Raw genomic sequence first — 27132 nt, 5'->3', positions numbered from 1 at the left:
GAAACAGGCTGATTTCAAACCATGTAGGGCCTGTCGCCAACAAATAGCAGTGACAGACCCCCACTTGGTGTGTTTGTGGTGCTTGGAACAGGACCACGACTCCCAAGACCTGTGATGATTGCTGCTCTGTGCATCCAAAGATGCTGACATTGGTCCCTCATACTCTTCGCTGCCCTTCGTCAGTTGACTTCATAATGTTCAAGGTCTCAATCATGCAGAAGATTCTGGGACCATTGACGGAGTCCGTCCCGATGGTCGTCATTGCATTCCAAGTCGTTGGGGTAAGTCCTACAAGCATAAAAATCCAAGAAGTCGAAGAGAGAGGTCTTTGTCTCTCCGTGCGTGTTTAAGTCGTCCAAGGAGAGGCGGGAACGTCCGCAATCTAGGCCCTGCGAGTCAGTGGAACCTAAACCCAGGTCTCCTCTGCACTTCTGTGACTTTCCCAGAGCTAGAGTATCCCCCACCTAGTTGAAGGAGTTCTGAGAGTTCATACACATATTTGGGTGTCGTGGCCTCTATGGAGCATCTCTTGGCCCCATGGGCACATACAGGGGCCCCTGCTGGATCCATGTGAGTGGATTCACCATCAGCCCCAGTCATGCCCATAGAACCCTTGCTGGATCTGGAGTAAATCCGGCAGCAAGACCAAGGCCTTCCTCAGCACCCGCTCCAGTGTTGGCCCTGCCAGCAGCTCTAGGTGGCACCATCCCCCTCTTTATACCCGACTCTGACATGGAGCCAGATGGGCATTGTCCAACTCGAGCCCCAACTGGGCCCATGCTTACCCAGAGTGATGCCAGTGCTCTACTTGTTTGATAGGCCTGATGAGGGAGACAAATAGGAGGGATCTATGGACCCCATTGGTTACTAGCCCCCGATGAGGAACAAGACAGCTGGTATGCGGAACTGGCAGAGGCCAGTGGGTTAGATACCGCACCTGGCACTGGTCTGCTTTCTCCTTCTTCCATGGCTACGGAGGAGTGAACCTCTTTTACAATGGTGATGCGGAAGCAGCTGAGGTCCTGGACTTTCAGTTGCCTACTGTGGCATTCAAGGCGAACATCTTGACAGAGGGGCTTCAGCTGGGAGTCACCCATTCTGTACAACTGCTCCCTTTCAGTGAAGGCCTTGCAGATGTCCGACTGGGTACCTTGTCCTGCGACATTGCCCTGGTTGACCACAGTTTCCTTACACAGTGCACTGCAAAGAGCTTGGTGGTCCAAACCTCCACATCCAGGATTAACCCCAGCGCATTCCTTACCATGGCACTGGATAGGTAATCCAAAAGGCTGGATACTTTTGGTGTGAGACTATTCTCTTCAGCCAGCCTGGCACTGCAGTCTGTGAACATCGCTTGCTTATTGGGCTGATACTCCCTATTGGGACTCGGTTGTACAAGTGCTGCCTATGGTCTTAGAGGACGATTTAGACCCAGATCTGTACCTGGCAGAGAATGTTTGACATTGTTCAGCATTCCATCCATCATCTTGCATTTTTCACCCTAGATGGGAAGGGTATCCCCAGACATGGGTCACATGCCCGCTATGCCACCTGATTAAAGCTAGCCATGCTGATGAGGGGTGATACCCTGATACTAGCCCCAGGATGCTTGTTTTCCGGTCCAGGGAGGACCTGGCCTGGCAGTTCGGGTTGGACTGTTCCCATGGGGAACAAGGTCAAGACTGATTTACATATGGCTAGATAAAAACTAGAATCAAATCAAATCAAATCATTAGCATTTATAAAGCGCGCTACTCACCCGTGCGGGTCTCAAGGCGCTAGGGACAAAGGGGGTGGTTATCGCTGCTCGAACAGCCAGGTCTTTAGGAGTCTCCGGAAAGCGGAGTGGTCCTGGGTGGTCCTGAGGCTGGTGGGGAGGGAGTTCCAGGTCTTGGCCGCCAGGAAGGAGAAAGATCTCCCACCCGCCGTGGAGCGTCGGATGCGAGGGACGGCGGCGAGTGCGAGGCCAGAGGAGCGGAGGGGGCGGGTGGGGACGTAGAAGTTGAGCCGTCTGTTGAGGTATTCCGGTCCCTTGTCGTGGAGGGCTTTGTGTGCGGCAAATGGAATGGCAAAGAAGAAAATGATGTAGGCACGAGCCATACTCACCCAGAATATTGCTGATGAGAGATTTGCAGTTAAGTTCACCATAAGATGTGGTTTGACACAATTGACTCGCTTGGTAAAGGGAATTGATCGTCAGTGGCCTTGCAGTGCCACCCCTGGCTGAGAGCAACTGGCCTTTCAGGGGATATACAGGCCTCCCTCATAGAAATGACCTTTGATGGAAGACTGACTTTGTGCTGGACTCTAAAGAGAGCAAAACTACGGCCAGATCTTTGGGCTTGTCTAGTGCGCCTTGTCACCCCTAGTCTGCCTTCCACCCCTTTCATGGCCATGGAAGTGGTCCATATACCCTCCAAGCCACCATGACCAACAGGTTCCCAGCCTTTTCATGTCTGAGGACACATGTTCCACAAATCACGTGGGGCAGGTAGCCACTGCTTCAAAGCCTCTTTAGGTAGGCCTCCAACCATCATGGCCACACAGTGGAAGGCAGGATATGCCGCACCTGCCCCACTGGTGGTCAGTGGCATCAGATCACTGTGTCCCATAGATTTTCCAACGTGGATACTCCCTCCCCTTTATGACTAACCTGCCAACCGTGCCACCCACTTAGATTTGGGTGACGGAGGGCCATCTCTCTTAGCTCAGTCAGAAGGGGCAGGCTCTCTTGGCCAAGGGAGCCATAGAGAGGGTGCTTGCATCAAAAGTAGGCCGTGGTTGTTATTTCCACTACTTTCTGGCACCAGAAAAGGACAGAGGACTTTGTCCTATCCTAGACCTGCGCCTTCTCAACCTCTTTTTGAAAAAGGATTAGTTCAGATTTGCTCATGCTCATCCAAGTCCTGTCTGTCTTGACCCCGGAAGACTGCATGGTGACTTTGGACCTGCAGGATGCCTATTTCCACATTCCCGTCCTGACTGCCCACAGATGTTAACTGCGGTTCACGGTGGGCCTAGCACGCTTTGTTTGCTGTGCTCCCTTTCAAGCTTACCAGCTCCCCTCAGGTGTTCACGGAAGCCATGACGGTGGTTGCGGATCATCTGCTTGAGGTCGGGGTTCCAGTCTTTCCCACCTTGACCAGTAATTGTTGTAGGTGGGCTCGCCCCAGGCAGTCATTTCCCACCTCCAGACCACAGCGAATCTCCTGCACTCACTGGAAGTCCCACTTAGACTCCCCCTTTCAGCAGAGCCATTCTGGACATAGTGCAGTTTCGTGCCTATCTCTCCCCAGCAGCAAGTCCAGGATATTCATGCTATGATTCCAATGTTTCAGGCTCTCTCTTGGATTTCAGTGAAACTGACTTTGAGGCTGTTGTGCCTCATGGCCTCCTGCATTCTGCTTGTTACGCATGCCTGTTGGCCTGTGCAGGCTTTTCACTTGGACCTGAAGCCCTAGTGGGTGCTGTATTAGGGGAATCTCTTTGACTTGGTCCAGATATCAGAGTGAACTGCAAAAGATCTGCAGTGGTGACTAACAAACAGATTGGGTCAGTGGCAGACCCTTCTCCCTTCTCCAACCAGGGCTGATTATGTGTTATTCATGGGCTGGGTCAGCTATCTGTGAGAGATTCGGAGATCAGAGGGCTCTCGTCTCCAGCAGAGTCTTAACTCCACATCAACCTGTTGGAGCTTTGAATGATTCACTTGCCGTTGAAAGCCTTTCTTCCTTTGATCAGAGGAAGGCTGGTTTAGGTGTTCACGGACAATACCAACACCATGTGGCACAGCAACAAACAGGGTGGGATTCGGTCATGGACCACCTGTTCTAGAAGCCCTACGCCTCAACATCAGGGCATTTCCTTGGTGGTTAAACATCTGGCGGGTTCTCTGAACACTCGAGTGGATGAACTCATCTGAAGAAGCCTAGCAAATCACAAATGGCGTCTTCATCCCGAGGTGATGCAAGGTCGCTTTCAGAAATGGGGAGAGCCTTGGTTAGATTTGTTTGCCACTGCCAAGAACGTGCAGTGTCAGCAGTTTTGCACACTGGAGTTTCTAAGGCAACTCTCTCCTGGAGACGCTTTTTCTCTTGGTGGAACTCCAGCTTCCTGTATGACGTTTCTCCAATACAGCAACTCTGATTGGGCCAAAGTTATTCTTATGGCTCTGGATTGGGCACGGAGAGTCATCGGGCCCAAATCATTCTTGTGACTCTGGACTGAGCACAGAGAGTCTGATATCCCGAGCTACTGAGCATGATCGTTGATCCTCCAGTCAGGCTGCCTCTTCAAGAAGATGTTCCGTCACAGCAACAGGGGAGGGTTCTGCACCTGAACCTGCGCACCCTCCACTTTCATGCATGGAGATTGAGCGGCAACAGTTGACCGCTTTCAACTTTGCTCCCGAAGTCTGTGATGTTATTCTGGCAGCCATGCATCTCTCCACCAAGTCAGTATACACCTGCATTTGGGATAGGTCTGTGTCATGGTGTGCTTCCCACAACGTTGACCTTCTTTTCCACCTTTATCTAATGTTCACATGTTTTCTTATATGGCCCATCAGGGCTCTGCTCTGGGCACAGTTAAAGTTTGTGTGCCATTTTGGCATTTTTGCAGTTTCCAGAAAACCTGCTCTGTGTAGGTCGCCAATTATTACTAGGTTCCTCCTACAACCTTCTACCCGGACAAACTAGTTCTCCAGACATGTGCCTCCTTCCTTCCGAAGGTTGTGACTCCCTTCCATGCAGGGCAGAGTCTCACCCTGCCTACCTTTTTTGCTCCATTTCATTCCTCCATAGAGGAGAAGAGATCCCACCGCCTGGACCTTTAAAGAGAGTTCTTGTTCTACCTTGACCCCAAAAAAGAATTCCAGGTGGATGAACAAATCTTTGCAGGCTTAACAGACCATCTAGAGATGGATCAGTCTATGCATTAAGATCTGCTACGTATTGGCCAAGAAGAAATTCCCTGAGGGCTTGTGGGCTCACTCCACCAGATGCAAGGCTACGACCCACGGATTAGTGTGCAGCGTCCCTGTCCTGGCTACCTGTCAGACAATGATGTGAGTCCCTGCACATGTTCACTAAGCTCTACTGCCTGGACAGTAAAGTCCGTCATGACTGGCACTTTGCTTGTCCTGCAGGACTTTCTGATTTAATTGACTTCACAGACGCAAGCATTGCTTTCATATCAATTATAATGTAAGGAATCTTCGGCCAGAAGTCTATCAGATGAACAAATTACCTAACTTTGGTAACATCTTATCTGGTAGAGATTCTATCTGCAGCAGATTCGTTTCTGGCCTTTCCATCCTCCCTGCCCTGCAAACTGATTACGGCTTAAGGGACACCTTTCTCAAGACCTTAGCTTGTCACACTGGTTGTCAGTTCTCATCGTGGCTCTAAACTCCTTGCATGGAAAGTCACAAAAGTAAGTGATCCCGGGTTGCAGATCCAGACGCAGGTTTACTGGCAATGCCCATACATACTGAAAATCAGAATTGACTTTTCTAGCCTGGACTTCCCCGGTGTGGCCCTACCATTAATTTTTGGAGGGTTTTTGACTTTTATATGTGATAAACTTCGCAATTCAAAGGATTAGGTATATTATTGGGTCCTGACGAATCGCATAAGGTAATTCCTTGATAACAAGCGAGAAACATGTTGACCAATCATATAGAGTGACACAGGGGATCCTGTGTACTCTGTCTTTTGAGGTTTATACCTACCTGGCTTTCATGGTAATTGTGGTCATTACTCCACCAATTCCCAACTTTATTTGATTTTAATCTTGTCAGAGGTTGAGTCATGAGCATTAAAATTATTAGATTCTACCTCTAGATATTTTTTAAATTTTTTTTTTCCTATTTACCAATCCTTCACTTTATTCCTTTTCTCAACCGGCCAGAAACGAGTTTTCTAAAAAAGATCTCCGGCAAAGAGCCCCCCTGTGGGGCCCGTCAGGCATTGCAGTGCCGGCCTGACGAGGAGCTGGCCCTATGATGAAGCATGTCACCGGATGGTGAGTGAGGGCTTTTGCTTCGATAAAGTTCGCCTTTCAATGACTCGCTGAACTATTTCCTTGAAAGAAACCCTTTAGCATTAGGTGGAACCGTGTGTAACCTTTTTTGATTTCTTATCTATTGGGAACCTTACACACGGGACCAGGAGTTATTCTCCGAATATCCCATTTTTCTTGCCCCTCCTGTGTTGTTTTTTTTGCTAATATAGGTACCACAGATGCAGAGCTGAACAACGCCACCCATTGGTGCACAGGGGTAGTGCTTGAAATGTTTCTGGATGCAGTCTAACATCTGGGGAATGTGTTAAGGTAAGGCATATGCAGCTAAGTCTCTGCCAGATACGGTGTTACCAAACATCAGTAACTTGTTCAACAGATCTGCTTGATAGTAAACTAACCTACAAATCCATCAAGGTACATCTAGTATCTATAATAGCGTACACAAGGGACAGTGTAGGAAAAAGCTTCATTAACACACCAGTCATAAACACATTTGTAAAAAGTGGCAAAAGAATTGTGCCACTGCACCCACGCCAACCTTTAACCCAGGGCTAACTCAGCTAACAAAATCATGCACGTACATAAAAAAGGCTTACATTCTGACAGTGAAAATTTGTCTGCGAAGTCAATGTGCTACAGGCCTTCACAGTACAGGAGCTATACTTACAAATAGGCAAAGACAAAGGTGGTCATGAGCACAAACCCACAATTTCTGCCCTAAGTCATTTCACACTTCCACGTTAATCAGATAGTACAACTGCTAGCTATATTGCAGCAACCAAACGTCCAGCTGCAAGAACCCTAAACAAACTAGATATCAAGAGGGGAGTCACAAAAGGTACCATTGCAAGGTGGATCCAAACATATTACAAGAAGGCAGGTGTGACATTGGATACCAAACAAGGAGCATACTCAACAGGAACTAAACAAGCCACATTAGTCCATCTAACGAAGATGTCTGCATCTGTGTGGCAGCTAGTTAGTCGTCATTTCACACTTCTGCAAGACACCAGTGGATGGAGACACAAGCTAATGTAAAGGCAAAGGTGAGATACAAATGTCTATATCACCTGTTAAAAAACAAAATCTCACATTCTCTTCAGCCTGACCTCCCTAGCGGGGAGGGGAATACCACTTTATAATCCATGCATAGCACCTGACTACAGAAAAGGTTTGCACCACAAAACAAAGAAGATGAATTTACCTATAAGAGACGTTTTGCAGATTGAAGACTTTTCCTGATTCACATGCAACCGTCCTGCTCCCCATAGAAAAGGTGTGACTAAGCAAGGGGTCAATAGACACATAACAAGAAAAGTTGTTCAGTCCACAAACATTAGAGGTCACCAAAAGGGGAAAAATGATTTAAAGATGACAACCACACGGAGACTTTGGGATGTTTCTGACGCCACGATGGACAAACAATCTAATAGTTGGTAACGCCTTAGAGAGAGAGAAAAAAAAAAAGAGGAAGGGGCCATTCCGGACCCAACCACTAGATATCAGAATAATACACTGCATGAGAATCTAGGCAAGGCTTTAAGTTGCAAAACAACTCCTATAGGTAAGTTAACATTTTCAGGTTTCACTGCAGTAGCAAAATCAGCTGAACAGCTAAACTAGGCACATAATGCCTAAATTCATATTGTGTTGAGTGTAATTAAAGAAACTGGCAGCACCCCATTAGTTGCACAAGCTGCAGCAGAAGAACAGGACAAAGCAGCCTAAACCAGTGACATTTGCTATCACAATTATTATACCCTGCAAAGCGCTACAAAACACTGATCAGCAGTACTTTGTTGTCCTGCTGCCTGTCATTCTACTACCAAGCTCATTGGCCTGACAGCTCTTGGGTGCTTCTCATTAAGACCCGATCTGTGGCTTCTCACTTCTCTGCCGCCTTCCTTTTTTTTTAACTCCCTGTATATGCCCATGTTTGTGAATTGCTTGAAAATGTTCATGGTACTGGTGGTTTGTGTACTTTGCACAGAGGCCCTCTAATTCTGTGTTTCTGACTCCCTCTTGTGCAGCTAAACAAAACATTCCTCCCCAACCCCACCCCTTCTATGTTGTTTGTGGCTACATCACGCCCCTTGAATGCTACCCATGTCTTGTAGTCAATGTTTGTCTGTGTTAGCTATGGTTATACATTACTCTCTATTCTGATGTGTGTGTGCCAGTTGCTCAACACACATGTGATTTTGATTTTCCTCGAAATCATAGAAATAAATATTCTCAAAAAGAAACCTTGAGTCAGCCAAGTACAAAAGACACTGGGCCAGATAGACTAAAGATTTTGTGATCATAAAACTTGCAGTTCACAGAATAACTGTGTTTACAACTTAAAATTCCTTTTTTGTGATGTAAAAAACATATTTTACGGGTTCACAACGTTTGTTTGAGGCATGTCCTGCTGTAGATACACCTGCTGTGCATTCTCCTGCCATCTGGTGTTGGGTTTGGATGTGTGCAAGTTGTTTTTCTTTGAGTAATGTGACTCCTTTTTAGGGTCGAGCCTGTGTTGCATGCGCTCGTGCATGCGTATCGCAGCAAGACACTTTAGTATTTAGAAAAGGGCTCGGAGCCCTGTCAACTTCACGTCAGTGTTTTTTATTGGTTCGTGGGCTCGCCTATTAAAATCTGCTTGCTTTCATTAGTCGAAGGCACGCATACTTCATGCCTTTTCCGGTGGCTAGCCCTCCTCGAGCGCAGCGACCAAGTACAGAAAACATGCGAGGCTCGCTGTTTTCCATCGGGCTCGTGGACCTCTTTTTCTCTAATTTACGAGCGCGATCTCGCTTGGCAGAAGTCGAGCGGTTTACATAGTTGATTTCACTTTTTCGGGTTATGTACATAAATGCACTTTTGCCCAATAGGTGAAAAGTCGGGTTAGGAGTTTACAACGTGATCAGCTCTAACATGAGCAATCGCGAGACCCGTTGCATTGTAAATGCTTGTTTTGTTTGCAATACAGCTGGTCATCTGCTCCATTGTTAGATTGTTTTCTTTCTGCCTCCTGGTTCGGACTTGTGCTCCGGATTGACACTGGCACAGTATTCTTTTTGGCCTTCATGGTTCCTCTCCCTCCATCGATATGGTATTGCACCACTCGGCTGCTGGATCTAAAATAATCAACGACATCACCAAAACATTCAGTGCCGATGGGAAGACCATCTGTCGATCCCATTGAACCAGTGTTCCAGAAACTACAGGATGAACTTGACGCTCGCCAGAGGCAGATTGTCATCTACCCCAAGATGAGCCACATCATGGCGCAGCATCCGACACCAGGCAGTCGCCCTTCAAAGAGAAAGCTAAGCTTCAAGGAAATTCTAGGGCTCCTCACCACAACCCAAACAGCGGAAGAAGCTTGACTTTTCAAACCCTTCCCTGCCTCTCCCCTCCAACTCACCACCCAGACCTCCTTCATCTCCATCCTCACCTCTGTCTCGGCCTGACCCACTTTCATACACAACACCGGGGTCATCACATTCTGACCTGGGCGAACACAGCAGGGGGGGTAACCATACCACATGCCCCCTTAAGGAGACCCATGGGCTTCTTATGATGTAAATCCACCAGGGGATACCTTTATCCTAAATGACCCTCTCCTCCAGACCACACCTCCTACCTCAAGGCCTTTGGTAGGACTGCAGCATATCATAGTGTGGTAATGAACGAGGAGCCTGCTGAAGAGGATTTTCTCTTCAAAAGTCTTTCCTGTGCCCACCGTTCAATGCGCCACCTTCCCATGCTGATAGGGATGCTCAAATTTGCCCGCCCTGGAGTCAATAGAAAACATAAAGTTTTCCCTTCAGATCCCATCTATGCTAAGGGTCAACTCCCTCTCATTTCACTGGTGGTGCATACCAATTGTAAACGGGTAAACTCCCAAGGCAACGGAGGCGCCCCTCCACCAGACAAAGTAAATGTATAATGGGGTGGCAAGCACGTTGTGGCGCAGTCTGCCAATTGTTGGCATATCACCAACTATAGCAGCCTGCTTTTTTGGTACGACCGGGTCCAATGGATGAGATGGAGGAACATATCCCAGAGAAGCACCATAAGAGAGGGTACGAGCTGGTCTCTGAAGGCAAACTGCCTGGCTCCGTGTCTCTGGCATTAAGCTGGATGTTCAACTACATCTTCGCAACCTGCTCTTTGACAGTAACGTCTCTTCAGGCCCCAGGTTGATGAGATGAGATGTTGGAGAAAATTTAAAAAGACACAGACGCGAATGCCATGGGCACCCTACAGACGCCTACCCTGTGTGGGTCGTTTCGCCTCTCAACATATCATGGAGGCTCCAAGACCACCTCCCTTGAAGTCTCCACATCTTTCCAGTGTCAGCCAGCTCAACAAACCACCACAAGTGGCTACTTCAGGAATGCCTACTGTAGGAATAGCACCAAATGTAGAGGCAAAGGTAGCTACCCCAAAGGATGTGTCCCAGCCAAGCAGTGACTTGCCATTGACCAAAGGCTCCTGAACGAGTACATCCTAGCAGAACATTTCCATATGGTCACTCTTCAGGATGTCATTCCACTGCTACAGCATGGAGATTTCATGGTTGCACTTGACTTGAAAGATGCCTACTCTCACATCCGGATTCATCCAGTGGACTGGGCTACCTCTGGTTTGTGTTAAGTGGCAAACACTACCAGTCCGAAGTACTGCTATTCGAGGTCACTACTGAACCTCGAGTTTTCATAAAATGCCCTGCAGTGGCAGCCTCACACCTGCGAAGACAGGGCATCCATGCTCAACGCAGCAGTAGTGTTGTGCACACATCCAAGCCACTATAAACCTGATTTACAAACTAGGCTTTACCATCAATCAGTCCTCAGTGCAGAGGTCATCAAAACCTATCTAAGCCCGGCAAATATCCAAGTATTTCCTTGCGTTGATCCCTCTTTTTCAGCCAAATCAGCAGGTTGAAGTCCAGACAGTCATGTGCCTCTAGGCATGATGGCCTCCTGCATCTCCATAGTATCCCACATAAGATTACACAGTCATCCACTGCAGGAATGCCTATCGCATCAATTGTCTCAATCCGAGATTCAATTGGGAGATCTAGTATTGATCTGCCACCACACTCATCGCGCTCTGCAGTGGTGGAACACCAATAATTTGTTGCTAGGACTGCCTTTTCTCGACCTAGTTCTGCAAAGTACCATTACAATGGATGCAGCTCTCACTTGGTAGGGGGGCCCATCTACAAAACCTGACTGTCCAGGATCAGTGGTATCCCAGTCACAGAGGCCTCCACGTCAGTTGTCTGGAGCTGCTAAATGTCCATCTAGCCCTCGAGGCCTTCTTTCTTCATATAGTGGGGAAGGTGGTCCTCGTCCAGACGGACAACATAACATCCATGTATTACATACTGAAGCAGGGAGGCTCTCGCTCTCCCCAGCTTTTCCAGCTACGTCAGTCCATATTGTGCTGGAATCACCACCACAGAATCCACCCGCTGACTGAGTACCACCTGGGAGTGGATATCGACTTTTCCAACATCATCAATAAGATACTACAACAAGTCCATGAGTGGGAACTCCACCTGACCACCCTCCTCCAGTACTTCCAGTGATGGGATCTCCACATCTTGACCACAGCAGAAAACGCAGTCCATGGGCAATGCACTATGGATGAACTGGTCAGGGGTATTTGCCTACACTTCTCCACCTCTCCCCCTTTTTCTGTTTGTGTTTCGGAGGCTATGCTAAATCTCCATCACTCTCCTCCTAGTGGGTCTGACTTGGGCCAGACTGGTTTATCACTCTCATTGAGCTTTAGGTGGTTCTGCACAAGTGGTTCCCCAACAGGCCAGACTTTCTGAGCAGAACAATGGAGAAATTCGACCCCTAACCCCAGGAGGCTTAACCTTGTGATCTGGCTCCTGATGTTTTAGAGTTTGGTTACCTCAATCTACCTCGTGAAAGCATGAATATTTTTAAAGAAGCACCCAGGCTTTCTACTCACACCTGGAACTGGGACAAACCAAAAAGATTTGTCTGCTACTGGCTTTCTTACTAAATTGACCTCTTGGCAGCCAGTGTTCAGAACATCGTTTTTACCTACTACACCTCCTCAAAGCATGTGAACTAGCATTCACCTCCATTTGGCTACACTTGGCTGCTGTGGCTTCTTAGCTACAAAATAGGCAACATGTCTTCCTCTGTAGGATTCTAGTCATTAAAGCTTTTATGGGGGGACTCAAGAGACATTCCTCCCAGGGTCCCTCCGGCCCAGATGTGTAAATGTTTTTTCCCCAAACTTTTTATTTTATTTTTGACAGTAATGTAGTATATTATATAGACAGCTGGCAGACATTGATATTGTCTAATGCAGCAGTCATTCAGGATAATAGGGCCATCTGGCCTAGCCGTGCCACTGTCCATGACCATATACGGAGAAGCAAAGAAAAATAACAAAACCAGAACAATAACCATACACTCACTGATAGCACCACATCATAGTGTGATCCGTAGATTGATTGGTGCACACCTCCCAACCCACCCATCCCATATCTTAACATTGTCCGCACAAGACTTATTGGTCCACCTTTTGAGCCCCTTCAGTCATGTCCCCTACAATTTCTGTCTTGGAAAGTAGCTTTCCTGGTGGCTATGAAATTGAGAAGTTTTAGTGAGCTCCAAGCTTTAACTTTGGAAGAACCTTTTTTTTCAGGTTCGTAATGATAGTGTCATCCTTCGCAGTAACCCAGAATGTCTGGGTGGTTTCTTCTTTCCACTTTAACCAGTCTAAATTACACCTAGTTTTATTTCCTCCACTTGATTCAGTGGCAGAAAAGGCTCTTTGTAACTTAGACTTTGAGGCAGCCCTAATGAACTATGTGGATAGGACAAAGCCCTTTTGAAAAACTCAACAACCGTTTGTTGCTTTTTCCGAACCACTTAAAGAGAAGGTATAAGCAAAACTGGGCATAGCCAGGTGGATAGTTAAATGAAATCAAACTTGTTACACTAAAGCAAAAAGGGTTTTGCATGCTCCTCCCAGAGCCCACTTTAGTAGGCAGAAAAGGGCCTCTATGGCCTTCCTTAGGAACATCCCCATAGTGGACATATGTAAAGCAGCTACTTGGTCTACGCCACATACTTTCGCTGTACACTACTGTGTAGGCATATTAGCATGCCAACAAGCCAATATTAGCCAGACTAATCTGCATACCCTTTTTCAGTCTTATGTAACATCTACAGGCTAGCTGCTGCTTAGGGGAGTACTGATTTACAGTCTCAGCCGCTGTGCATAAAACAATCTAACAATGGAGCCAAGGACCCTACGTGAGGAAATAGGGTGTATTATATGGTGTGGTAGTGCAACCTTGTCATGGTAAACCCATATCAACGCCTTTAGAACCATTGGTTTTCATCTGTCAAACCCTCGACTCAATCCTGGGTAGCTGTGGCACTGGGCAGCAAGGCTTACACAGAGAAACAAGTGTAAAGCATTTAAAAAGCACCAAAGCAAATTAAGAAATCAAGACAACACTCAAGAAATCCAACACCAATTTATGAAAATAGACAGCTTCTCCTTGAGTAGGACACAGCATGCACAGTCCCTCTCTTCCCTGGTCACCAGATGCAGCAGGTGTGGTCCTCCTCGGTGCAGTCTCTTTGCTGGTCCCTTGGTGCAGCAGGGCAGTCCGTTTTCAGTCCTTCTTCTGAGTTTGTCGAGGTCATGGTGCAATGCACTAGCCCACCTCCGGAGTGTGACTATCTCAGAGCTGCATGCCCTTGGGAAAACCTGTTTGTTAACTGGTTTACCCAATCTTCTCCCCATGCCAGACTGTAAACCTCAAGAATGGGGCACCTTTGAAGCTTGCCTTTTGGTCCTCACACCTAAGTGGCTTTCTGCAGGAGGGAAGTGACAGTTCCCTTCTGCAGAGGTCAGAAAGCTATCTCATGGAGCAGGCTCCATGTGTCCCCAGAAAGTCACAGAAGTTTTAAAGGAAACCAAGTGGCATCTTTGCTAAAGATGCACACTGCAAAAGGTTACATTCATTTAAACTTTAATGTAATGAGTTGTTTAATACCTTGGAGTGCCCACTTGGGTTACACCGTTCTGGAGTTAGCACAGCTGAGGGTTCAGCTTGTAAACCTGTGCTCGCCAATTCCACAATACAGTTGTTGCTTTGTGTGTTTTAACTGTCCGGCCATGTGAAGTACATCCCGTGCCTGTGTCATATGTTGCACCCTGCATTTAGGGCTCGGTGGGCCTGCCAGAGGGGTGACTTAGAAACACGTCCAGGGAAAGTGGTGGTTTGCCATTGCTTTCAGTGACATGGGGGGAGGGGGGGGCTAGCTGTGCACAACTGCACTACCAGTCTGCAGTGGTGGACTGGGAAACTTTTTTTTACTTGGGTAACCTCCAGGGAGGCAAAGCCAGCGCAGCAGGCCCTGGGGTACCCCTCTACCTTGCATGCTCTGGGTGCATTTACACTTGCATTTAAGTTAGCCATTTCCAATTGGGTATAGCCAATTTGACATACAGTTTAGGGTCACAGCAATGATAACTGGTTAGCAGACCTCGGTACACTCTGAGTCGGAAAACCAGCAACATCAATCGAAAAACTTGGGGGTCACCATACAAAAACAGGCATTTCCTTACATGTGCAGTGTAGGCAAGAGGTGAAGTCACAGTACCTCATTAGTTGAGAAGAATTCTTCAAAGAAAAACAATCTGCACACATTTAGGCCCAACTCTAGATGACAGACGTGTACAAAGCATGTAAATCTACAGCACTATGAACAGATGCTAACCGGGTAAGTAATATGTTCCTTCCAACACGTAAAATGGGCTTTACGACCGACACAGAATCTTAGTTTGGAAGGGGGATAAAATGGGAGTATCTTCATAATTGTGGTTCAGTACGCTCAGTATTAATGATTTTTGTGATGGCAATTCTTGTCCCAAATCATTGTACAGTTAGCAACATCTCAGAGAGTGAGATAACTGATTTGTAGTGGGGAAGGGTTCTCTTTAGGAACCATTATGGGAACCTGAAGGGGGTGCATGGTACAACTGCCTACTTCCCTCTGATGTTTTTCCAAATTAAAAACTTTAGTTTTGTTACTGTAAAGCAAGTTTATTTAGAACAGCGTCTGCTTTAAAAACAAAAGTTTTCTAAAATGCAAACACAGGGATGGTGGTCTGTGGTCTTTGGCAGGTTGCTATCCCTTTTTGCAGCCAGTCGCAGGGCGTTGCTGATTGCAACCTCTATAAGTAATATTCATTAGGCAGGTCATTGTGTGTGACTGTCTGTGGATGGTGATTTTGAGAATCAACCTAATAGTGCATAGTTTGGTCAGAAAATGTCATACTGGTCGCACAAAATCAGTGCACAGATTGAAATCACCTTTTGCGACAGTTTTATTACTAGACCTGGATTACTCCTCTTTCTTAGATCCAAATTCAGGTTACATATATTAAATGCCCCACCAGTGGCAGCGCAACGTCTCTGTTCAGGCTCCAATCAGCTAACTGACTTGACTTGGATCTACCTCTCCAGGATACCACACATTGCAATATTTATCATTCATTCCACAGAGGCATAGAAACAAGATCACCTATTTCTCATTCTCTCTTTAACTTTTATTGGAATATTGACATTTTCTATGGGATGGTGGTTGGTGTGGGGAGAAAAATGTATAACGTTTCTACAAACAACTTAATTGTAAATTATTATAGTTGGTGACTGATTTCCATATTCAGCTCATAGCTGTTGACCCCACCCATACCTTTCCCTGGTTCATGGCTGGTGACCGTCTTGTCACTGTTAACCCATTCCGTGGCCTAAGGTTGATAACTATCTCAGCATTATTAAAGACTAATGACACTCTTTCCATGTGAGCTATAGCAAAGGAGCTGTTCCCTTATGCATCCCATTTCGCTGGTGAAGCCCTTCTTATTGTTTGACCTTTATCTGGCCAGTCCTTCCATTCTTTGGTCCATATCTGACACTGTCTCTGTGACACGTTGCTGGTTACTCCGCTCCCCTGGCAGTGTCTATAGAATTTGGCCGATGCATTCCCTTTTTCGTCACCATATCTCTGTAGGAGATGTGTACATCCACCCTACTTCTCTGCACTGGGGTACTAATCAGTGTCCTCCCTTCCTCTCATCCATACTTTATTCCTCACCTCCTGGGAACCAGGCTAGGGACCCTCCAAACCCCCCCCCCCCCCCTCCCCTCCTATCGCCAAACTACTGCAATCCACTTCTGATAATGCCTTATCATTCTTAATCACAAGCCAAGTGAACCACCTCTCTTCTGTCTTTCTCATCTCAACTCTCTCTCTCGTCCTTTATCATATCTATTCATTAACCAAGCAATGTTAGAGTATTCACACTCCCTGAAACCTTTAGCTAATGATCTGCTCTCTGTCTCTGGAGCTCTGCTCTTATCACTGTCTGCAGTCCATAGCTGTTGATCCTGCCCTCTCAGTGTAGCCGGTGGCTGGTAACCTCCATCTAGAGCTCATGTCTAGTGATTCTGTTCCCTTTTACTAGCCCTTGTGAGTATTCCTTGTAGCTTCCAAGCCCTATGTGCTGTCCATGGCCCGCACTCCCCTAGTGACCAATGAGTTTTGTTTGTTTGTAGGAACCAAGTTCTGAAGGGAGACGAGATGGTCCTGGCATCAACGGTCAGCAGCAGCAGTCGAATGCGGTTCTTTTCAGCGAAGCGAACTTCATCCCAGCAATCCTTCGACACCGCCTCATTGGACGGGAGTGTCAGTGCTGCAGAAGATGGGATCTCCATTGACAGTGATGGCAGTGAAGGGTTTGTGCTGTTGGCGGAGTCAGGTGAGTCCTGTGGGTGTGCTTTCCACCTGTGTCGAAGCCAACCCTCATTTGTCATTGTTCTGCTTTCCTTCTCTTATCTCATGACCGAGCTTACAGAACCTCTCTGGAACGCACTTCTGAGTTTAAAGAAGACATTTATTGTTATTATTACTTCACCATGAGGTTCCTGGAGACGAAATTAGTAGATTGGCAGCACACGTTCAAAAGTAGTCGCAGTAATGAAAGCAAAATATATCAAAGTACTTCTCAGTTGCAATGTACACAGCAAATACATGTGATTATATTATAGCATAACTTCAAAGCAAAGCATAAAAGTCAAAATTGCATCACCGTAGGGCAAGGCTGTAGTGCCAATACTCAGCTTCATCTTTCTGGGGCTTCAAGTTGATGACTCAGTTCAACTGCGAGAAAGAGATTTTCTACCCAAATGGGAGACAGGCAACTGACATCTCGTTCCTGTCTGAAGTCAAGATAGTTTCAATCTAACTCTGCTGTAGTCCACAGCCATCCTTAAAAGCAAACTCAGTGTGAGAACCGAAGAAACTTGAAGAGTGGCCAATTCTCCGAGCCTCACTCGTTCTCATACTGGATTGAGAGGTAAACACTAAATCTACGTCCTCTTATCAGCTAGGGTCTGGTGTGAAGAACACAGCTTGGTCTATCTTGTGGCAAAACACAGCTTGGAAAAACACAGCTCATCTGCAATGTCTAACTCCACGTTAAAGCCAATAGGCAGTTAACCTAAATACCAAATGTAATGTCTAATGCCATGTTAAAGCCAACAGGCAGCTAACCTAAATATCAAATGTAATGTCTAATGTCATGTTAAAGCCAATAGGCAGCTAAACTGAATACAACATGTAATGTGCTACTGGTGAACATTGAGCAACTAATATGCGCAGTGGTGAAACACAAAGTCATTGGTCAAACACAATTAATAGCATCACAGTCATGTAGGCATAACTTACCTGGTAAGGAAAGCTTGCCACCCTTTTACGTACAATTAGTGTCAGTTGAACTGTTGGAGTTTACTACTAGTAAATGTTTATGAACCTCAACTCCATAATGTGATGGTTTGAGCTTCCTTCCAGTAGTGCAGGTAACAGCCATAGCACACCTGTATTCTGGACCTGTCCCTAGTGTACCCTGCATGTGCTACAAGACTCAAGCATTGTGCGCTACCCCTCGCAGAGTACTGGCAGTGCTTTAGGGCTCCAACAGTGTGCGATTCCTTTAATAGTGCCCAATCAGTAATGCAAGGTGCACAGTGTGTGCTTCCTCCACGTATTAGCCTTTCAGTGCAATAGAATCCCTATAGTATGGGACCTCTTTTACTAAAGGACTCCTGCTGTGTGTGTTTCCTCCCACAATGCCTGGTATTACTTTCTTCTTCTGTGTATTAACCTATCAATGCCATACATTTTCAGCGCAGAGAGCTTTTTCCCAGTGATTTCCTGTCAGTGCTATGTGACGCCCTGTTTGTGAACCGTACCTTGCAGGTCGTTGATCTAGCACACTAGGCGTGTGACCTTCTTCCAGCATGTGTTGTTGGTGTTCGGAGGTGTGAGCCTTCTTCTGCAGTGCCCCATACAAGCTATCTGATTCCAGCAGTGTGAACCTTTTTAAGCAGTGCTCTGTTTGTAGAAGTCCTCTATCATGGCTTTAGGATCACAGGAGCTTGGGTCTCGCCCATCTATGATATTTCTAGGACTCCATGAAGTGAAGTCAAGGGGAGGTGTCCTGTCAGAATTCCACAAGTGCCATGTCATGGTGACAGCAATGTGGATTTTATAGAGCTGTTCTGTGTCAGCACTATAGGACTACAGAAACCTATCTCTCTCAATACTGTCCTTTCCATACTAGGATGGATTCTTTAGGAGGAGATGCTTTAGAATCACATGCCAAAACTGATACCTTCTTATTAATTATGACCTCAGAACACTAAGGTTATTTCAGATAAAATTAAAACATCACATGTATTAATCATTTAACAGTTTTCATACTTGTGATTAAGTATTGTGTGTTCGAGGCATGTTTGGCTGTAGATACACATACTCTGCATACTCCTGCCATCTAGTTTAGTGTCCAGATGTGTGAAGGTTGTTTTTGATAGAAGAAAATCTTTCACGTCACGAGGTAGAGTGATTCTTCCATCTCAGTGATACTGCACATGGGCATCAATTCATTGTTAGATTGTTTTTTTCCCTGCAGTCTGGTTCGTATATGTGCGCTACCGCAACCGACAGTCGAGTTGACGCAAATTTGTTGCAACACATCATCATCTTTTCAGATGATGCCCTCCCAGTGATGGTATGATGGTATGAATGCCATTTCGATTCTGTCAGTGTTGCATGCAAAGTACGCCCGAACTGACTCCCACCAGGTCTGTAAGCTGTCTCTCACCCTGAACCACAGGGAGGCGGACTGTGAAGCCTTTCAAGCTTTTCACTCAAACAAAACGCTCCGTGATTGTCAAGCATGCAGCCTTGAAATGCAGCAAAGATATGCTGGTGGCACTCCTGACCTCTTTGAACATCAGACTTTGAGCAGGAGCAACACCCAAAGGCTTCAGTGGCCAAAGAGGAGGCTTTTTTTCCCATCAAGGCCAGCTTGGAATTCGATCCCAAGTTTGAGTTTGAGATAACCAGCATATCATTAGAGTCTGGTGCAGTGACTGCGCTACCCTGCACCCCTCAGCCTCAAGTCGAAAGTACTGAAAGACTCACGTCTCCACAGCAAGAGACACTTTGACCACTACTGCCTTTTGGCCATGGTTGGCATAAAGAATCCAGTTTGGACACCCCGACCTCTGGATCAGTGTCGAAACACCACTCAAAAACAAAAGCTTTGGTGCCAACAACCTCTATGTCCTCCCCTCCCTCCGGGTCGACATGACTGTCAGCATCAACAGCTTCTGCGCCAAAAAAAAGATTGTCGTGAACCTAAAATCATCGAAGTTGGTGTTGAAAAAGACCGTTGAAACTACTGTGGAGCCCATTCTCCACAAACCGCAAGGAAAACTGGACTCTAAACAACAAAAGATCTAGATTCAGCCAAAAACTGGAAATATATTGGCAAAACCACCACCAGCTATTCTGAGAGGCAGTTCTCATTTCAGGAGTCTTTGAATGTACACCTTCAATCCAAATGAAAAAGTTGGGCAAGGCCACCAGTCCTTTGCTTCCACCACTGCCTTCCTCACCCACCATTACCACAACTGCCTCCACCACCTCTACCAGACATGCTTCTTTTATCACACTCTGATGTAGAACCATTAGATACCTCCCCACAGGGCTGCCCTGGAGATGACACCGGCCCCCCTGACACTGCAGATAATTCTTTTCATGTTCCTCAAGACACTGACCCTTGTGACTCAAACAATGTAGATCCACCAGAGGATAAGCCCAGACCTGTACTCAGCATGCCCTTCACCTCTTGATGACTCAACCACATTCCAGCAGTTTATAGTGACGGCGGCTAATTTCCATGGGATACAACTACATAAGCAACCTTTAGAAGAGGATTTCTTATTTCAGACGGTCTCTTCCACTCACAGAGGCACATAATACCTACCTATGTTAAAAGGCACGCTCCGCCATACGGAAGACATCTTTAAGGACCTTGTTAGGTCGCACGCTTTCACTCACAGGGAAAATGGAAAGAACAAAGCCTCTCCCTCGGACCCAGTATACATATGAGGGCAAGTATCTCCTGACTTCCTAGTAGTAACAAGTGCTAGAAAACAAGCAAATTTCCAAGCGTCAGGCGACACTCAGCAACCTGATAAGATAAAAGAATTGAAGCTGCAGATAAACTGGTTGCAGCGCAGTCTGCAGACTATTGACGCATCGCCAATTCCATGGGTTTATTTGCACAATACAACCATGCTCACTGGGATGAGATAGAAGAAATCTCTCCTACATCTCCGAGATGAGCACAGGAAAAGAGGGCAAGAATTAGTTGCTGAAGGCAAATTAATACCAAACATATCAATTAGAAGTGTTCTTGACTCTGCTGACACAGCAGCTAGAAGTAATAATGCGAGCATACTCCTTTGACGACATGCATGGCTGCGTATTTCTGGCTTCAAGCGTGATGTCCAGCAGTACATTCTTAATTCCCCTTTTGACAGCGAACATATTTTCGGCCCACAGGTCAATGAGATGTTAGAAAAAAATGAAAAAAGAACACTGAGACAGCGAATTCCATTGAAGGTCTGCCGACCCCTACATCTAGGGGCTCCTTCTGCACTCCACCTATCCCGGAGGCTCAAAGACCACCACCCCAGAAGCTTCTACCACCTACCAGCGTGGTTATAGCCAGTACTCTCCTATAGAGGGAACACCACCAAGGGAAGAGGCAAAAGTGCTTCTCCACGTAGTGCCGCCGCCACAACCAGTGACTCGCTCCGCTCACCCCCACCCCCCAATCACACTACACCTGTCAGGGGAGGCATACACAATTTTTTACCCATCTGGCAACAGATAGCATCAGACCAGTGGGTGATGGATATTATCCAGCTTTATAATTGTCTGAAGCTCATTTACTACACCTCCCAACATTCTAACTCACACTCATCGGCTCTTAGTAGAACATCAAACAAAGGAGCAATAGGTCCCGTCCCTCTGCTGCACCAAGGTCGAGGAGTATACTCTCTATACTACCTCATACCCAAAAAGGACGGCTCTCTGCGGCCACTCCTAGATCTAAGGCCACTGAACAAAAATATTCTTTCATTTTTATGTGGTCACCCTGCAAGACATGAATCAACTCCTTCAAAAGGGTGACTTTATGACTATTCTAGAGCTCAAAAACGCATACTTACACATACCACTACACCCAGGCCATTGCAAATATCTCAGGTTTCTGGTGGATGAGAAACACTACTGTGAGATTCTGGCTCTCTATATAGACCACTAAAGTGAAGTACATTGTGCAGAGAGTCCAGTGGATCACCAAAGATTTGCAGCGGCAAATGTGGTAATGTGGGTGAGCAGTTAGGATTATCAAGTAGTCGTGTTAAGCATTTGCTGTACTCACAGAGGTAATAAATGAGACACTCACTCAAAGAATAAATCTGATTCCAATTTAGAAAAATAACAGTTGCTTTTATAAATGCTTTGCACCAAAGAACTTCATTATAAGGTAAGCAGTTTTTAAATAAAAAATACTTTGTTGTTTCATAAATCGACAGTGAAATTTTCAGAGTCTTCAATGTTAACCGGGCATGGTTCGGGTTGGTACCAAGGGTGCACCCACAGCAGCACGGGGGCGGCTGGGTGCACAGGTCAAAGTAAGAGACGGTGCCCAGTGTTACGATAGTCAGTTGAGACTGGGAAGGGGGTGTTGATCCGCTGTTCACAGGTAAGTACCAGCGTTGACAGAGGTTGGTCTCTGGGAATAAAGGCATGCACTGGGGGATGGGGGTTGGAGCACAATTCCGCACCAAACCTACACCCTTGGGGGCCCAGGGGTGGCCGGGTGCAGAGTGGCAACACAGTGTTGGCCGCTCAATGCTATCAAATGGAGATGGGGTATCCACTGTAGTGCTGCTCACAGGAGAGTAAAGCAGAGCGAGGGGGTTCATCTACTAGAGTTGAGGTAAGTACAAATGGGGCCACAAGGCAGCACCAAACCTACACCCTCATCAACACGGGGTGGCCGGGTGCAGAGTGCCAGCACACTGTTGGGTGCCCAATGTTATTCAGTGGAGGAGATGACTTTCAGAAACGGGCTGCTGCCTCTGGCCAGGGGGTCGGGAGCAGTCAACCCACAGCTGACCCAGGTAAGCTGAGATGACAGGGATCATAGGGACTCTGTTGGTTCAGCTCCCCAAGGCCCAGGGGCTCCAGGTGTAGGGGTGTCTTTTGGCATCAGAAACAGCTTACCAGGCAGGTTTCAGTCAGGGGGAGCCTTCTGGTTTAGGTGCAGGTGTTGCTGTGGAGTCCAGCAAGGGTCAGCCCATGGTGGGCTCTGGTCAGACGCACCAGGGAACCTTCACAGGACGAGTGTGCCACTTGGACTCTGGCCAGGGGTGTCAGGTGCAGTAGTCACCTCTGATGTCAGGTTTCGCGGTTCCTTAGGCAGCCTTCCTCTTCTTTAAAGATGGTTTCTTCTGGAGAGGTCCACTGTTCACAGGAGTTCTTGGTCTGTATTGAAGGCAAGCAGTCCTCCCAAGGCTTTGGGCTGCAGGTCAGTAATCTTCTGGGAGCAGATTTCCTTGAAGGCTGCAGACAGGCCGGTAGGGCTAGGGCCAAGCCAGTTGGTGTCGAGTCTTTTCTGCTTGCGACATATCTGGCTCTTCTTAGGTTTCAGCAGTCTGATTCTAGTGTTCAGGGGTGCTACCTAAATAATGAATTTAGGGGTGTTACAGGGAGTGCCAGGTGGTAGTCAATGGGCTACTCACCTTTAGGGTGACTACACCCTTTCTATGACCCCATGCCATAGGTACCAGAGGTACGATTTACTAGGGACTTATTGTGGTAGCTAAAGGTTTCCCAATTGGGAAAAATGACTGTGCAGTTTTAGGGAAAGAGATCTGTCAATGGGTACCTGTTTAGCAGGGACCCAGTGCACTTTCAGTCGCAATTGCACCAGAAACCAGGCAAAAATTGGTGGGGTGGCCATGTCAAAAGAGGCACTTTCCTACAACTACCAATTCAAAGTCCTTCCATTCAGGGTCACAACTGCACCAGTGGTTTTCACCAAATACCTAGTAGTATTAGCGGCCCCTCCCGCAAACAACAAATACACATGTTTTCGTACCTCAACAGTTGTCTTATCGAAGCCTCAAATAGACCTTTTTGCAACTGCAGAAAACGCATAATGCTCAAACGTCTCTCCAGGTACCCACACCCACTATCCAAGGGCAACACACTCATGGATGAGTTGGTCAAGGATATTTGCCTACGCTTTTTCTTCTCTCTCTCTCTCCTTCCATTTCTCGTTCCCAAGCTCCGGCAAAAGCCTCTCACAATGATCCTAGTAGCTCCCACCTGGGTTTGTCAACCCTTGTTCACAGCACTACTGGACATATCTGTAGCCCCCCACAAGAAGCTCTGCAACAGACGGACTTTCTCACTCAGAACCATGGAGAAATCGGGCACCCAGAACCCAATACTCTCAACCTAGCGATTTGGCTCCTGAGTTCATAGAGTTTGGCTACCTTAATTTGTCACCAGAATGCATGGGCATTCTTAAGGAAGCCCATAGATTTACCACTAGAGCTTGCTATGTGGCAAAGTGGAAAAGTTTTATCTGCTACTGTCACTCCAAACAAATTAACCCATTCAAAGCCAGAGAGCAAGACATCATCTGCTACCTGCTTCACTTACTACAGGCTGGATTAGTGTTCACATCTATAGGATTACATGTGGATGCTATGGCTGCTTATCTCCAAAATAGACAACACCTTTCTCTGTGCAAGATCCCTGTGATTAAAGCCTTCACAGAGTGGCTCAAAAGAGTTATTCCACCACGGGTTCCACCAGCACCTTTACGGACCCTCAGTGTCATTCTCACAAGACTAATAGGCCCCCCATTTGAACCCCTACACCCTTGCCTCCTTCAATTCTTTTCTTGGAAGGTGGCTTTTTTAGTTGCTATCACGTCACTTAGACGTTAGTCATTTTCTTCCTCTGGTGTCAGCATGGCTTCGAATTCTGTGCTCCTCATAATTATTGTCAAGCCCTAATTATAGTGTAGCAGCCCTGATTAATTTGCTGGGGTTCTCCTCCTTTTTTCCTCTAGCTGTGATTTTCATTGGTGTAAAACAATATAATTCAGGCAAAGATTAACATTATATTCTGTAGCTGACTTGCACATTTTGTGCTGGCAGTGCCTGGCATGCAGCCGCAGTTGCATACTGTCATGTTCCGTCTCACATAGCACCAGTGACAGGATATGACACAAACCAATTTTGCCTCTTTCTCTACTTTCCACTCAATCGTCTGGGTCAGTGGAAACAGCAACATACAGACATAGACACACATGCAAGTCGACAGTCTTGGAGGAATGGACTTCATATTTTCCATTGTTTCTGTAACTTTTCTGATCTGCACTCTCTCCTGGTCATCGTTGAATACCTTGTTCATAATAAAAGTCATCCGGCCACTTGGCCTGTAAATTTTAGACTAGGAGTCTCTCTTCTGTACCTATTACTGCTGCTGCAAGATGTCAACTGTCAAATTAGCCTGTGCTTAGTTCCATTTGCTTGTTGATGGACCTTACCCTGGATGTTCTGGTGTCTCCCTCTCCTGAGTGATTGTTCTGGAGATAGAACAAAGAAACCCTGGGGTGTTTAGTTCCTCAGTCTCTAGCCTCAAGCTGACCAGGATGAATCATGTTCTGGTCACTGATTGCAAATACAGATCTGTCCTCTAATAGGATTTTTCCCTTTCTGGAATACCTGCCCATTCTTTGTCACTGTTACTAGTGGCCCCTTCTCTAATAGAAGAACCTCTTGCATGAGTGTCTGTGCTTCATAATTAAGAATAATGCATCTCTTGTCAGAATTAGATCATTTGTGGTGCCCTACTCTTCCCAAGGCGTTTTGCAGGGTATGCCTAAATGTAAACGATAAGGAATTAGTACAAGTTACGTTTTATGCTTTGCTACTTTCTGTTAATTGTTATTGATACTTTACATTTGTTTGAGAGAATCAGGTGACACCTCTTTCGTGCACTAGTGCTTATTCAAGGGCCATTTCTAAATGCTCTGAGATTCTTGATAGCTTTCATGATCTTCCTCTCCTTGTGGCACTTACTCTCGGTCTCACATGAGGAATGTCTATCCTCCAGTGTAATGGCAGAAGAGAGTAAACCTTTTCAAGGGATACAGATTAGCGACCACTAGGAAAGGAAAGCCATTATAGGTGTCACTGGTCTTAGGGCCTTTAGACTCAAACGCTAGGGTTTGGAACATACTTGGGCTGTTGTACTCTTCAAAAACAGATTTTCCTCCTCTAGCGAGAACAAGTAGTAGGGAAAACTGAATTAATACTATACCACTTTTAGTGGCTTAATTCCCCTGCTTTTGTCAGCAGGGTAAACCATTACCCAGTACGTATGCACATAAGCAGGAGTGGGCCATTCTCTTAAGCTTGGAGAGCTCATATCTCATTCCTCATGTCCACTCCCCTTCCATTCTCTCAACCTTTTGTTAAACATATAGGTGCCTTTGTTGTGCTGCTTAAAAAGGAGGTCCTTTGCAATGTAAGATTGTGTGTCTGCACCATTGTGCAAGGTGTGCATATTTACTTCTCCTAGAAATTGGATCACGTAAGGACTCCACTGTCATTGCCCACTCTCTGTTAATACCTAATGGTACTCAGTCATCTTGGAACAGAGGTAGTGTTTGCTGTTTACCCAATCATTCATACAGAAAAGGGAAAGGGCAACTTTGACTGGAAACCTGATTGACAGTAGATTATGTTACTGTAGTGTGTGCTACCTGAAACTATCAAAGAAATACCTCATTAAGTTACAGAAAGTTTTCTCACACCAGGGTGCATGTTCAAGAACAGCCTGCCGCAGGGGTTGAAACAGGCAGCATCTTTTCAGTCATTTTTGAAGAAATGAAAAAAACGAGTTTGGTAACCTTTTCTTCTAATGCAGCAGATTCTTGTTAATGGGGTTTGCCCAGCAGTGCTTAAATATTTCTTGGGGTTAGTACTTTATGAAAGCCTAAATTAACCAACACTAAATTACAACAGAAGGATTCTGGCCCCAGTCAGACTTGATTTAACTGCCACATCGATTCCTCAGCTACGTGGTTTGAGAGTGCCACAAGTCTGGTACCCTCTTGGTCAGAGATGGTTGCTCAGGCCTATTTTAGGGTTAGAGGGATTTACAGTGACTCTCAGCTGGAGAGTCATGCCCACTGTCACAGTTCTCCCCTTCATCCTTCCAGGAGTCCTATAGCCTTCAGACACTGATCTGTCAAAGTGTGTGAGTGTTACAACGGGCCCTCTTAAAGTTTATGACCTCTGATCCCCAGCAGATAATTTCATCAACATTAACACTTTGGAGGTTCAGGTGATCTCTCCAAAAGACATCTGCCCTTTCCTATTCACAAGCAGGAGGGGCATCTTCTTGCCATCGCACTGCCTCCTGGTCTTTAGAATTGGGTGTTAATTTGTGGCATGTGGCTCTCAACTACTGATGTAGTGGGAACGGCGAGTACCAAGGCAGATTTCGTTGGCTGACTGACTTTTACTCCACATCAAAGGGAACTGAAAAATGTAGATGGCTAACTTGTATTCAGGTGATGAAACACTTGCATTGA

The 27132-nt window shown here is 46.3% G+C and overlaps 1 protein-coding gene across 3 annotated transcripts in view; it reads left to right on the top strand.

Annotated features, from left to right (window-relative positions):
- BLTP3A (bridge-like lipid transfer protein family member 3A) overlaps nt 1–27132 on the top strand; it is a 286049-nt gene that overhangs the window by 186155 nt on the left and 72762 nt on the right. For all 3 annotated transcript variants that reach the window (XM_069238827.1, XM_069238826.1, XM_069238825.1), the window contains exon 15: nt 16646–16848. In XM_069238827.1, coding sequence (XP_069094928.1) covers nt 16646–16848 — 203 coding nt within the window. The remainder of the gene's footprint in view (nt 1–16645; nt 16849–27132) is intronic.

This window comes from Pleurodeles waltl, chromosome 6 (assembly GCF_031143425.1).
Source record: "Pleurodeles waltl isolate 20211129_DDA chromosome 6, aPleWal1.hap1.20221129, whole genome shotgun sequence".
In the NCBI taxonomy this organism is placed as follows: Eukaryota; Metazoa; Chordata; class Amphibia; order Caudata; family Salamandridae; genus Pleurodeles; species Pleurodeles waltl.
The sequence above is the reverse complement of the archived record's forward strand: the minus strand, read 5'-3'. Positions and strand labels throughout refer to the sequence as shown.